The sequence below is a fragment of the Pezoporus flaviventris genome, unplaced genomic scaffold (genome assembly GCF_033815535.1).
Source record: "Pezoporus flaviventris isolate CSIRO_AGI_PZ_B2104156 unplaced genomic scaffold, CSIRO_AGI_Pfla_v1 ptg000049l, whole genome shotgun sequence".
NCBI lineage: Eukaryota > Metazoa > Chordata > Aves > Psittaciformes > Psittacidae > Pezoporus > Pezoporus flaviventris.
Genome location: NW_026892597.1, coordinates 3,450,270 through 3,462,033, shown reverse-complemented (window position 1 = coordinate 3,462,033; position 11,764 = coordinate 3,450,270). Strand labels below are relative to the sequence as shown.

Below are 11,764 nucleotides of genomic sequence, written 5' to 3'. Positions count from 1 at the left end.
GGCAGGGACGCCTCACACTAGACCTTGTTGCCCAAGGCTCTGTTCAGCCTGGCCTTGAACACTGCCAGGGATGGAGCATTCACCACTCCTTTGAGCAACCTGTGCCAGTATCTCACCACCCTCACAGTAAAGAACTTCTGTGTAGTAAAACAAAGAAATTACCTAGTATAAATTAGCATAGATGTACTTAAAAGAGTCAAATAACTTGGGAGGCATGCTGTAGAAAGTTAAGCACTGATAACATATTTAGTGTGATCTTAACTTAGCTTGAAATATAACTCGGCTTTAAGCACCATGATTTATTTATGGCTCCTATTTCAGCAAATATCTCTGTTCTGAGTTACTGACTGTAAGCTTTCCCTGATGTATACAGGCTAATTTTTGTCTTCTTACCAGCTGTTCTGCTGCTTTCTCTATAATCCAGCTTCTGAGCTTCCAGTTTGATGAGATGCAGCTCTTCTAGTTGCTGAGAATTACTGTACTAGCAAGTTTTGAACCATTTAGTTCTAAAGCTCCTTATTGTGGTTGAAGACTCACAAGTAAAGCTTACCCCTGGAAATATAGGAGAGAGGACTGGTTCAGTTAGTGGTTTGTATAGGAGATACATGCTATAAATGAAGTATTTCTCTGTACCATGGGCTCACTAAGACAGAAGTGTGAGCAGACCTACACTGCTGTACTTTAATCATTCTTTGGATGCCGTACAAATACAGTTGAACAGTTGTCCTTAGGTGTTTCCACACCTAAAAAAGGGTGTGGAAAGCTGGAAAGGCTGGGGTCCTTAATCAGACTTTATGTACCATGGATAACGTAGTTGGGAAGCATGTTTTGCAGATGCACATTCTTCCACTTGGCCTGTGTTGATGTGTTGGCTCCATCTTTCTTGGGTATGGCTGTATTTTGCATGCCTTGAAAAACTGAGTTCTGAATTAACTTCCCTACTTCCTCCCTCTGGAATCTTGTCACTGACTTTTATCTATTTCTAGCAGCTGCTCAAATTAACACCTCCAGTGCTTCCTGCTTACATATCCTTTTCTTTCCTCCTCCATGATTCATCGGTGCCCTCTCAAAAGGCTCAGCAGCACTTAATTTGGATTTCTTCATTACAGCTACAAAGTTTTACTTGTTTCTTTGTCTTTGCATATTTGATACTGTGCAGCCACCTTTTTCTGTGAGGTTTGTACTTGTAACTATGGCCTGAAGCAGTATTTTAGTTTCTCTTTTTGTGTGGTGCCCTAAAAGGTAAAAAAAATAAAGAGGATGATGGCCTATTCAGATAAATTTGCCTCATTGGCAGCATAGGATTGGTTATGCTGCTTCAGATGAGGCTCTTGGTATTTTTCAGGCCTGATTTCCTAACTAAGCTTTAATCATGTTTGAAGTACCCACATAGATACTCTGATTCTCTGAATACCTGAGTCTCCTGTTGAGCTCAGTGTGAACTGCTCATTACTTCTGGGAATCTCGATTAGATGCCTACTTAGGAGAGATTTGACCGTGTCCTGAAACAGCAAGCTGAGAGGGATGTGTAGGACGTGTCAGCCTGAGCTGAATGAGGTGTCCCTAGTGTGTTACTAACCCTGAAGTCTCCAGAACAGGGATTTGCATAGCAACATAACCATTTGCTGCCTTATTTTCTTCCCAGTTCATAACACTGGCTGCTATTTTAACAGTAGGGAAGTAATGACTTTGCTTTCGTTACTGTTATAACCCCAGGGTTTCATTACTGAGTGGTAGCAGCTATTTCAGAGCCCATCATTATGTACATAGGTTATAATAGCATTTTCTTATATGCACTGTTCTACACATAACCCATGTTGAATCACTTTCTCACTTGCCTGCTTGGTGTCAGACTAAAGAAATCTGATGAGATGGAGCTCACAGGGAACATTTTTAATCATTGAATCCCAGCCTGGTTTGGGTTGGAAGGGACCTTAAAGCTCATCCAGTTCCACCCCCTGCCACGGGCAGGGACACCTTCCACTAGAGCAGCTTGCTCCAAGCCCCATCCAGCCTGGCCTTGAACACTGCCAGGGATGAGGCAGCCACAGCTTCTCCAGGCAAGTTAACATCACTACTGTTAAAATCTGAGCTTGCTTGGCCAATGCCATATGCAAAGTGAGATTTGCTGCCCCAGAGAATGTGCTGCTGAATGCCTGTACCAAGAGGGAGGGAGGCAGGTACAGTAAGTGTCTTGCCCAAGGTCATGCAGAAGGTTGATTGAAGAGTTGGGATTGCACCCTATTGCCCCATACTTGCAACTATGCAGCCAAAACCCACGTTCCTCGAGGAGCTGCTTTTATTTTTAACCATAAACAATGTGCTCTCAGCCTTGAATTTTGAATTCTGAAGCAGATTCAGCTGAGAGGAAGGAGATGTAATTTGTGTGCTGCAGTCTGTAAGTGCTTGGCTTTTGAGGTGCTTACCTGAAAACAGGCTCCTGTGGTAGGTTTGTCTGAGTGTGTTGGGGTGTTTTACCCTTTGCAGGATGAAATGTGCATTGTAAGCTCATGTAGCTTTAATAAAGACAGAAGGAAAAATGTGGAAGGCTTCAAAGAGGTTCTAAAACCTCTTAAATCTGTTTTGCTCCTCAAGCACAAGTCTATTGAGGGAGTACTTCCTGTCCTTACAGCACTTGGTGCAAGAGGCCCTGAGCAAGACATGGATTCATCCCCTGTTAAATCAAATCCCAGGCCTGAGGCTGGTCCTTCCCAGTTGCAGGACTTGGCACTTCTTGAGCTTCACGACATTCCTGGCAGCCCATTTCTCTGGGCTGTCAGGATCCCTCTGGGGTATCAGCCACTCCTCCCAGGTTGGTGTTAGCTGCAGACCTGCTGAGGATTACTGCTCCATCACCCACATCCTTAATGAAGGTGTTAAACAGGACTGGACCCGGTGTAAAACCCTGAAGCGCACCACTAGTTACTGGCCTTCAGGTAGACTTTGTGCCACTGACCACCACTCTCTGGGACCAGCCAGTGTTCAGTCCACCTCAGTGTCTGCTCATCCAGCCTGTACTTCAACACCTTCTTTATGAGGAGTATCTTATGGGAGACAATGATTGAAAGCCCTATGGAAGTCCAGGTAGACGTTATGTGCTGCTCTGTCATTGTCTACCAAGCCAGTCATCCTGTTGTAGAAGGTTATCAAGTTGGTCAAGCATGACTTCCCCTTGGCGAATCTGTGCTGCCTACTACTGATGATATCCTTGTCCTTCATAAAAAGAGTTTCCAGGATGAGCTGCGCCAGAATCAGTTCTCTAAAGACTGGAGTAGACAGAGAGCATCCATCCAGCTGAGGCAGCTTACAGCTGCATCTAGCACTGATGTGTTCCTGACCAAGTGCAACTGCAACCCTCTTCCATTTCCCAATAATGCAAGAGCTTGTAATCAAGAAGAACTTCTTATATTGCTTACAAGCACTTTCTGTACCAGTAACTGCCGTACTATGTGGTAATGGTTGACTCCTTCAGAGAATCCATGCCTTTAGGTGCTGAGGCAGTTGTCCTTAAGAGAGGAACAAGGACTGATTGTATTAGCAGTGCTCTGCCTGCTAATTTGCTGTCAGCTGAGTGATGAAAGGGTACAGCCTGTCTACAGCTGGAGGCTTGCTTTGCTGCTTTGAAAACTCCTTGTGGTTTCTCTGGTGCTGTCTGGATTTCTAAACCTCCATTAGCATTTCTATAAGGAAGGAGACCCTTCAAGAGAGACGAGCATCCGGTGGGCTGTCACACTCAGGAGCACCCCCTGGCCAGGCTCCAGCTGCTGCTCCTTGGCAAGCAGCGCCTGAGTTTAGGCTTTGCCAGAAGGAAGAATGGAGGTTCTGGGGAGCTCTGGATGTGTCAGCCAGGAGATGTGGCTGTCTGCTGTGCTGTGGGAAGTGGGGTTCGTGAGTAGCACCTGGCCTTGGGAATACAGGACTTCCCTCTTGCCCTGTGATGCTGAAGATGTTATTCTATCTGCACAGCAGTTAAAGAGCATCCCAGGGCCTTCATCATCTGATCAGTTCAGTTTATGTGGAACTTCAGTATTTCCCACGTGTCCTCAGGGCCTTTGCTCTCCTTTGAAATCCCCCTATGGACTTTTAGAACTGTGAAGGCTTTTGAGGTTAGTGCTAGACTAAACCCATTGGCAGGGAGGCACTGATGGGCAGCATCATAGTCCAGAGGATGATGGCAACTACGAGGCAGCACAAACAGATTGGTCCTTGCGTCTGCTCTATGAATAAAGTTTCTGCTGAATCCTGTACACCAGATCCAGATGGTTTGGGGAGTTTATCATAAAACATGAATGTTCTGTACTTATTCATACAGTGGGAAAAAGCATGGGCAACCCTGGTGCTGTGTGACCATAGAGGAACAAAGCAATTCTTACACACCACCACTGACTTCTAGTTACGGCTGTAGAATGGACTTCATGGGGTCCAGCTGGAGAAGGTGAGGCAGCTCCCGACAGGACACATGAGATTTGATTGTGTATTGTATGTGAAGCTCATTTCCGTCCTCCTTTGGCCCAAAACTGCATTTCAGGCAGGTGGTTTCACCTGTGATGTAGTTTAGTGGATGGATGCATTTGCTATTCCTTTCCCTGAATAGTGGTTCACTGCGGTGTCCTGGAGAAACAACTGCATGAGCTAAGGAGGTGGAGGGGTGATGGTGCTCAGGGTAATGCATGAGAGATGACTGTGGGTATTTGAAGGTATTAACTCAATAACCGGTCTGTACGTGAGAGGAACAGACCTCATGCGAACGCTCTTATCAACACACTGCAGAGTGAGCTGGAAAATGGACCTTTTCCTCAGCAGACTGGTGGCATTCCATGCCTCATAGAGGATGCAAAACCTGGCAATTCTAGGAGGTGCTCCTAGGATCAGCCAGCTCCACAGCCTATGGGCCTTAACCCCTGGATGTTGTTACAGATATTCATGTCTTGTGTCCAAATGGGGAGCTGCTCCTTTCTCCTCCCCAAGAAAGGATCTCTGAACTCTGAGCCTTTCTCTAATTGAGCACTGAGATCCCCTTTCTGTTCCTGCAGGTCACGGGGTTGGATGTGCCGTGTGATTTTACCTATTTACTGGGACAAAACCTTTTGTGTCACTCAAGATGCAACTCGGCAACTTAGTGCAAGGAGGAGAAAATGCAGGGAAGTGCAGGACTTAACTGCTGGAGAGCAAAGGTGGGCAAAGCTAAGGTCTTCCACTCTTATAAGAGAAGTGGATGCCAAAGTCCGTATGTGCTTGAGAGCTTACCCAGAGCTATGCAGTGGCTGACAATAAATACAGATGTGGCCCTGTAGTGAGCTGTGCTCCTGGAGTGATCTCTGCGTGTGATGGGACTGAGCATTGCTCGTGGCTTTCTGTACACAGGAGCAAACTCACAGCTTTCCATAGCAGGGAGCAAAGTCCTACTTGAATAGGGGGGAAAATGGACATTGAGGTGGAAAAGCTGCAGGGGAAGAGCAGGGAACTGAGAGCCAAAGAGAGCATTGCACTTAGTGGGAGAAGGGATAGCGTGTTACTTCTGCACATTTTTCCTCTCATCTCTGTTTTCTGATCCCTGCTGAGCTCATGATTGCATCTTTATGGGTTTTCCTTTCTTTTCCTTTTCTTTTTTAGCATCAGGAAACAGAGAAATCCCAAAGCCCAGGGATTCAAGCTGCGTTTCATTCTTGTTAGTACGGAAATGTAAGAGCTCAGCCTCATGTCTTATGTCCAAGCAGATTAACACACCCTAAGCTTTTAGCCCTATAGATGTGGGCAGAAGGGAACAAGGAACTGGAGCTCTGCTCCCCTGGACCATATCTCCTGTGCAGGATACCTCATTGCCCTGCTCTGGTGCCTGCCTGCCCATCTCTCCAGCACTGCTTGTTCATTATAACATAACCCAGCTGATGCTGGGGATGCCTAAAGCAGGTACCAGAGATTTTGCAAGGATGCTTCCAGCAGCACATGCTTAAAGGCCAAAACAACCGCAGCTCTATGGAAAACAGGATCTTTTCCAGGAGGATGACTAAAGCTTTCCTTGCTTCTCTCCTGATTCTTATTCCTCCTGTAGGAAGAATGTGGGGATTTTTCCAAAGCAGTTTTTAAGCATCTTCCCACTTCAAGCACATCCAGAGGAGAGACACCCTAAAAATGAATTTATGGCATAACAAAATCAATACATACATTGTTGGGTTTTTTTTCTGATTTAAAAGAAACGGGATTAACTACATGGCAAGGATTTGGCTGTGTGAAAGAGCACTGATTGATTGTCACTTTGGATGCATCGCAAAGATGGAGATGTTTCTCCAGATGTGATGTTTTCTCTTCAGTGCCAAGTGGATGTGTTCAAAAGCTCAAGGATGGAAATCAATGGAGAGGGAAGACTGAGTTTTTTGCATGAGCAACACCACAGTTAGAAGCCTGCTGTAGGAAAGCCACTGAGGTACATGACAGTGGATGGTGCTGCTGCAGTATTCCCTGCATGCAGGTCATTCCCAGGGAATGCTGTCCCATTCCTTCTCTCCAAAACCCTGATAACTATTCAAAACAGGAGAGCAGGATCCAGAGCTCTGCAAGAGACCAAGAGCACCTCTTCCTAAGTCTTTAACCTCCATCTCTCTAATCCAATTTTGTCTTGACACCTTTATGGAGCACTTAATCTCTGTGATATGAAGACGCCAGCTCTAATACCAGAGGTTAGTGAAAAGTAATCTGTCTAGGTCAGGTTGTAGGGTATATGGAGGTTGGTTATAGCTTCCAAAAGCTTATCATTCCCAGTCCTTGCTGCATCTTAAACCCTGATGACCTGGTTGTGCTGCCTGCTCTCCCAGCAGAAACAGCATTGCCATTGCAAACAAGAGGCCCCAAACCAACTTTCCCTTCTACATTTGCAGGGCTGAAGCATCAAGCTGGTGATCAAGATGTGGAGCTGGGTACCGGGTGTCTGGGGCTGTGGGAGAGACAGCAAAGGCCTTGAGCTGGAAACAGCAGCCTCAGGGCTATATACAACTCACTGATGGTCACCGAGGTGCAGCCTTGAGGGACTGCTTAGGTGTAAATGCATCATCTCAGCAAGAGCTGAGCAGTGGGATAAGGGCATGATGCTGGCAGGGGGAGCAGCACCTCCCTGCAACGTGTGACCAAGGGGGTGAGGCTCAGAGCCTGCCCGAGCACTCACACACCTTATAAAGGACAAGATAGGATTATGCAAGGCGGCTCGATGGTGTGAGCCTGTCCCACGACATCCCAGCACGAGCAGTTACCAGCACCCGCGTCCTTCTTGGGCTTGTGCCACACAAGCCATTCAGAAGGTTATCAATATTTGAAATGAGCTATTTGCGTTATGATTTGCCTGTAGTGAAGGAGATCCCGTGAGTGATGCTCAGGCTGAAAGCACTGAGTAGCTCCAGCCCAAGCAAAGCATCCTTGTCTCGCAGCCTGCTCCCACCCATCATTGCACCACTAACTGGAAAGGGAGGTCAGCTCAATACTGATTTCCTGGCTGGGCAATCACTGACACGAAGATCCATTCCTCTCTGTGTAGACAGTGATGTCTCTGCTTCTCTTAGGTACACTCAGAAGTGCTGAGCCATGTGGGTCTCTCCTGCACCCCTTGATACAAAGCCTGGTTGTGCACACCTATAGATGGGGTGCCAGGCAAGTTAAATCTCCATCTTTATCCTGGCCAACGAGGGGTTTTCTGGGGTTAAGGATGAGGCCGAGGGCTGCAGTTACAGCATCTCAGCCATAAAATAGGGGTTTTAAACCTGGGGGAAAGGTAAAAGGACTTTTTGCTGGGTCAGTTGTAACTGAACAACTCCTCTAAAATATGATTTGCCTAAAGTATTCTTATCATGCTTTTGTTTTAGAGACAGCTTCCTACAAGACACAGCTGGGAAAGGTCAATACAAACCACTTAGGATTCAAATATCCTGCAGAATTCCACTTCTGCATGATTTTTTTGCCAAGAAAATGGTTCCTGTTCAATGTGCCTGGGCAGAGTCCCACCTGCAGCCTGTGCTGCCACGTTCTCCAGGGACAGGGAAGAACCAGCAGCTCTAACTGGTTGCAGTGGCTGGAAGGAAGCCCAGCAGCCCATGCCACCAGGTCTGGTGTGCTTTTGTCCCTCATGGTGCTGAGGATGCAGCAGCGTGGGAGGATGCTGCAGCGATCAGTCCCAGAGCAGGGGAAAGGCAGCAATGCCATGTAAGACATTGATGTCCCTGCTGGAGTTCCAGCTCTCCTAACAGAGCCTGAGGGGTATTTTCAGAGTGCTCTCAACCCACTGGTTCAAACAGGCTTCTCCAAGGGGAGATGGAGTCAAATCTGTCCACTGGAGCAGATGTAGAGTGCTCACCTTGAGCACCACTAAGGTCAATAGGGCTGGAGCCTGCACTAGCTGGGCAGGGAGGCTTTAAACCACCACGGCCACTGACACAGGGATGCTTTGAGGAAGGTCTTGGCAGGAGAAACCTGCAGGGAGCAAAGACACAGCAGAGAGCTCATGGTGGGCTGTTAACCACCTAGATGGGGTCCAGACCTGCGTAGCTGGAGTTTCTCTTGAGCTAGCTCCAAGCCAATGCCTCTTTCTACATCCAGGGAGGGCAAAGGAACCACAGTGAAAATAAGCCACTTTCTCAGGTGATAATGCTCCACCTTCACATCCTGCTGCACCCTGAGCTGCAGGTTGGATAGTAGAGATCAGGACACACAGACCTGACTCTGTTCCAAATACCTAGGCTCAGCTCACAGCTTATCTCAGCTCTCAGTGCTGATGTAATCGCAGAAGCTGGGTTTGCACATCCTCAGCATGGGGGCTAGCACAGCAGGATCTGAACCTCCAATTCATAGAGTCTTGGAATCCCAGACTGCTCTGGGCTGGAAGGGACCTTAAAGCTCATCCAGTTCCAACCCCTGCCACAGACAGGGACACCTTCCACTAGAGCAGCTTGCTCCAAGCCCCTGTGTCCAACCTGTCCTTGAACACTGCCAGGGATGGGGCAGCCACAGCTTCTCTGGGCACCCTGTGCCAGCGCCTCAGCACCCTCCCAGGGAAGAGCTTCTGCCTAAGAGCTCAGCTCAGTCTCCCCTCGGGCAGGTTAAAGCCATTCCCCTTGGCCTGTCCCTACAGGCCCTTGTCCCAGGCCCCTCTCCAGCTTTCCTGCAGCCCCTTCAGGCACTGGAGCTGCTCTCAGGTCTCCCCTTCAGGAGCCTTCTCTTCTCCAGGCTGCCCCAGCCCAGCTCTCTCAGCCTGGCTCCAGAGCAGAGCTGCTCCAGCCCTTGCAGCATCTCCATGGCCTCCTCTGCACTCGCTCCAACAGCTCCACGTCCTATTGCTGCATCCAATTGCCTTTACCTTGGATGCTCCAGCCCGTGCAGGGGCAGACAGGAGATACTAAGCTTGAGGCTCTGAGTTTCTGCCTTCCTATTAGAAGCAGTTGAGTTTTCCCAGCTTGGCCCAGTACTACCATAGAGAAGACAGGATCGGTGCTCTGCTGAGCTCAGAAGACTGGCAGAGGGGATGTGAGAGGCCAAAACCCCATTATCCCACACATATCCATTACATTCAGTTCTCTCTTGGTCCTACCAAGAAAGATAAAAAACACCACCACAGACAAACCCAAACACCACTTCTCAGTGCCTTCCACCTCGTCCTAACAGCATCAGCTCCTTATGCCGTCCCTATCGCCCCTCTCCCAGCCCCGCTGCCTCCGGGAAGCAAGGGGTTAAAAGCTCTGAACCAGCAAGCACACTTCCTCCTCTCTGCAGTGCCTGCCTCCCAATGACGCTGGTTTCTGCCGGGCTTTGCCCAAATATGTCCGTTTCCTCCTAAAAGAAGGAAGAAAGAAGATAGAAATCAAGAAGAAACAGATCTATAGAGAAGAGCAAGTCATCGCCACCACGGAAGCCTGCATCCCACTGCCCCATGCCGTTCCGCAAAGGTAAGAAGAAGATCAGGGTGCTCAGCATCACAGAGGGCTCTCCTGAACTTGGAGGGGGGATCTGGGGTCCAGGGCTCTGGGGCTGGGATCTGTGTGGTGTCTCCTTGGTGGGAGATGGGAGCACCGGGTGCTTTGCTGCAGCATTGGCTTTCGGAAGAGGATGTGGGACACCCTGTGATGCTAGTGGGGATGGGGTAGAAATGCAGCCTGTAAAGGGCAGTGGTTTCCCCTCTGCCTTTCCTTGGTTGTAGTGTTTTCATCTCCTTGCTGCAGGGTATAAGCTGCTCTGAGTGATGCTAGTGCTGAGAAGCAATGATGTTCCCAAGCAGGGGGATGCTGCTGGGGGTTATTTTGGCCATGCAGGGTGAGAACTGGCAACCTGCAGGTGTTCGTGGTGGTCTTTGGGGGATGCTCAGCTGGACGAGCTGCTGTTGGGAGCCTGGGGGGGAGAGGCCAGGGAGGTAAATGAGTTTCGAGAAGGGTATCTCACCTGGCCAACTCTCTTTCACATCATGGGGCTCTCAGATCTGCACCACAAACCATTTCTTTCGCCCCAAACTCCATCCCATCAGCTGGCAGCAATTCCCTTTTGCCATCCCTTGGCTTGGCAGCGTGGGGCGGGAAGGACCCAGCTATGCGACCTAAACCCCTGATGCTCCTTCTGTACTGCCCTGCAGTGGGCATGGATGAGTTTTCCATCCTCTCCAGACTGCTGTGAAGCAGAGGCCCTTAACGTCACCTCCTCCTTATCCCAGAGGGGTATCACAGTGCAGGCATGGTGGCAAACAGCTCATGACAGCCCCTTCTCCTAGCAGCAATACTGGGAGGAGAAACAGAGGGGAAAAGTCTTTCCCACGAGACACAAAAGCCAGGGAAGCAGGGTTAAGCAAGGATATGCAAGGACACAGGGCGAAGACGCTGCTCAGCATCAAACCCAGATGCTTTGCAGAAGTGCATCAGTGTCTGCATTGGGGCAGAGGGTACCACTGCAGGGATGTTGCCCACCGAGGCTGCATGGCGTGAAAGGGCAGCAGGAAGGGAACGAGAAGTGGGGAGGGAGAGAGGGCTGGGTTTGGTCCTCACCTCACCCTGCTCTGGGGAGGATGCCCTGGGTGTGTGGGGATTTGCCCTCGGTGATGCTCACATGAGGTTTACGTGGGCTGTTAAGGCTCAATGAAGCGCGATGTGTTCACACCCTCACATCATGACAGTGCAACATGCTTCAGGTCTTGGTTTAAGTTCAGGTGGCAGATGGGTTCGTATAGAGCAGGAGAGATGCTGAGGATGGGGGAAGAAAGCAGTGTGTCAGGATTTAAAGGCACTGAGCCCTTGGGGGTGAGCATGGGGAGCTTTATGCTGGAGAAGAGCTCACGTGGCTCTGTTGCAGCCTCAGCAGGGAGCTGGTGGTAGAAATGACAGGAGGGTCTCCAGCACTTGGGGACACACGATGGGTTTGCAGTAATGAGGATGTATTTCTATGCTGTATTTCGATGTATTTCCATGCTGTCCTGCCCAGCACACGTGAATGGGGAGAATGCATTTGTTGGGCACCTTGCTGTCACCACTGGATACCTTGATATGGGCAGTTCTGTACTGCAGCCCTTGTGCCACTCTTGCAGACATGGCTCATCTACAAACTTCCTCTAGAGGTCAACCTTGAAATGCCAGAGGAGCTGCCAGCTGCTCCTTGCATCCACTTGCAGCTCTGCCTTGGGGAGAGGGGGAGAGGCCAAAGTGAATGGGTTTTGTCATAGAATCCCAGACTGGTTTGGGTTGGAAGGGACCTTAAAGCTCATCCAGCTCCAACCCCTGCCACAGGCAGGGACACCTTCCACTAGAGC

At 49.1% G+C, this 11,764-nt stretch overlaps 1 protein-coding gene across 2 annotated transcripts in view; it reads left to right on the top strand.

Annotated features, from left to right (window-relative positions):
• The first annotated feature begins 9,770 nt into the window (after window positions 1–9,770).
• PFKFB3 (6-phosphofructo-2-kinase/fructose-2,6-biphosphatase 3) overlaps window positions 9,771–11,764 on the top strand; it is a 40,403-nt gene continuing 38,409 nt past the window's right edge. The window contains exon 1 of one of the 2 annotated variants that reach the window (XM_061468633.1): window positions 9,771–9,923. In XM_061468633.1, coding sequence (XP_061324617.1) covers window positions 9,908–9,923 — 16 coding nt within the window. In that variant the 5' untranslated portion in view covers window positions 9,771–9,907. The remainder of the gene's footprint in view (window positions 9,924–11,764) is intronic. The other variant, XM_061468629.1, reaches the window with a different exon arrangement.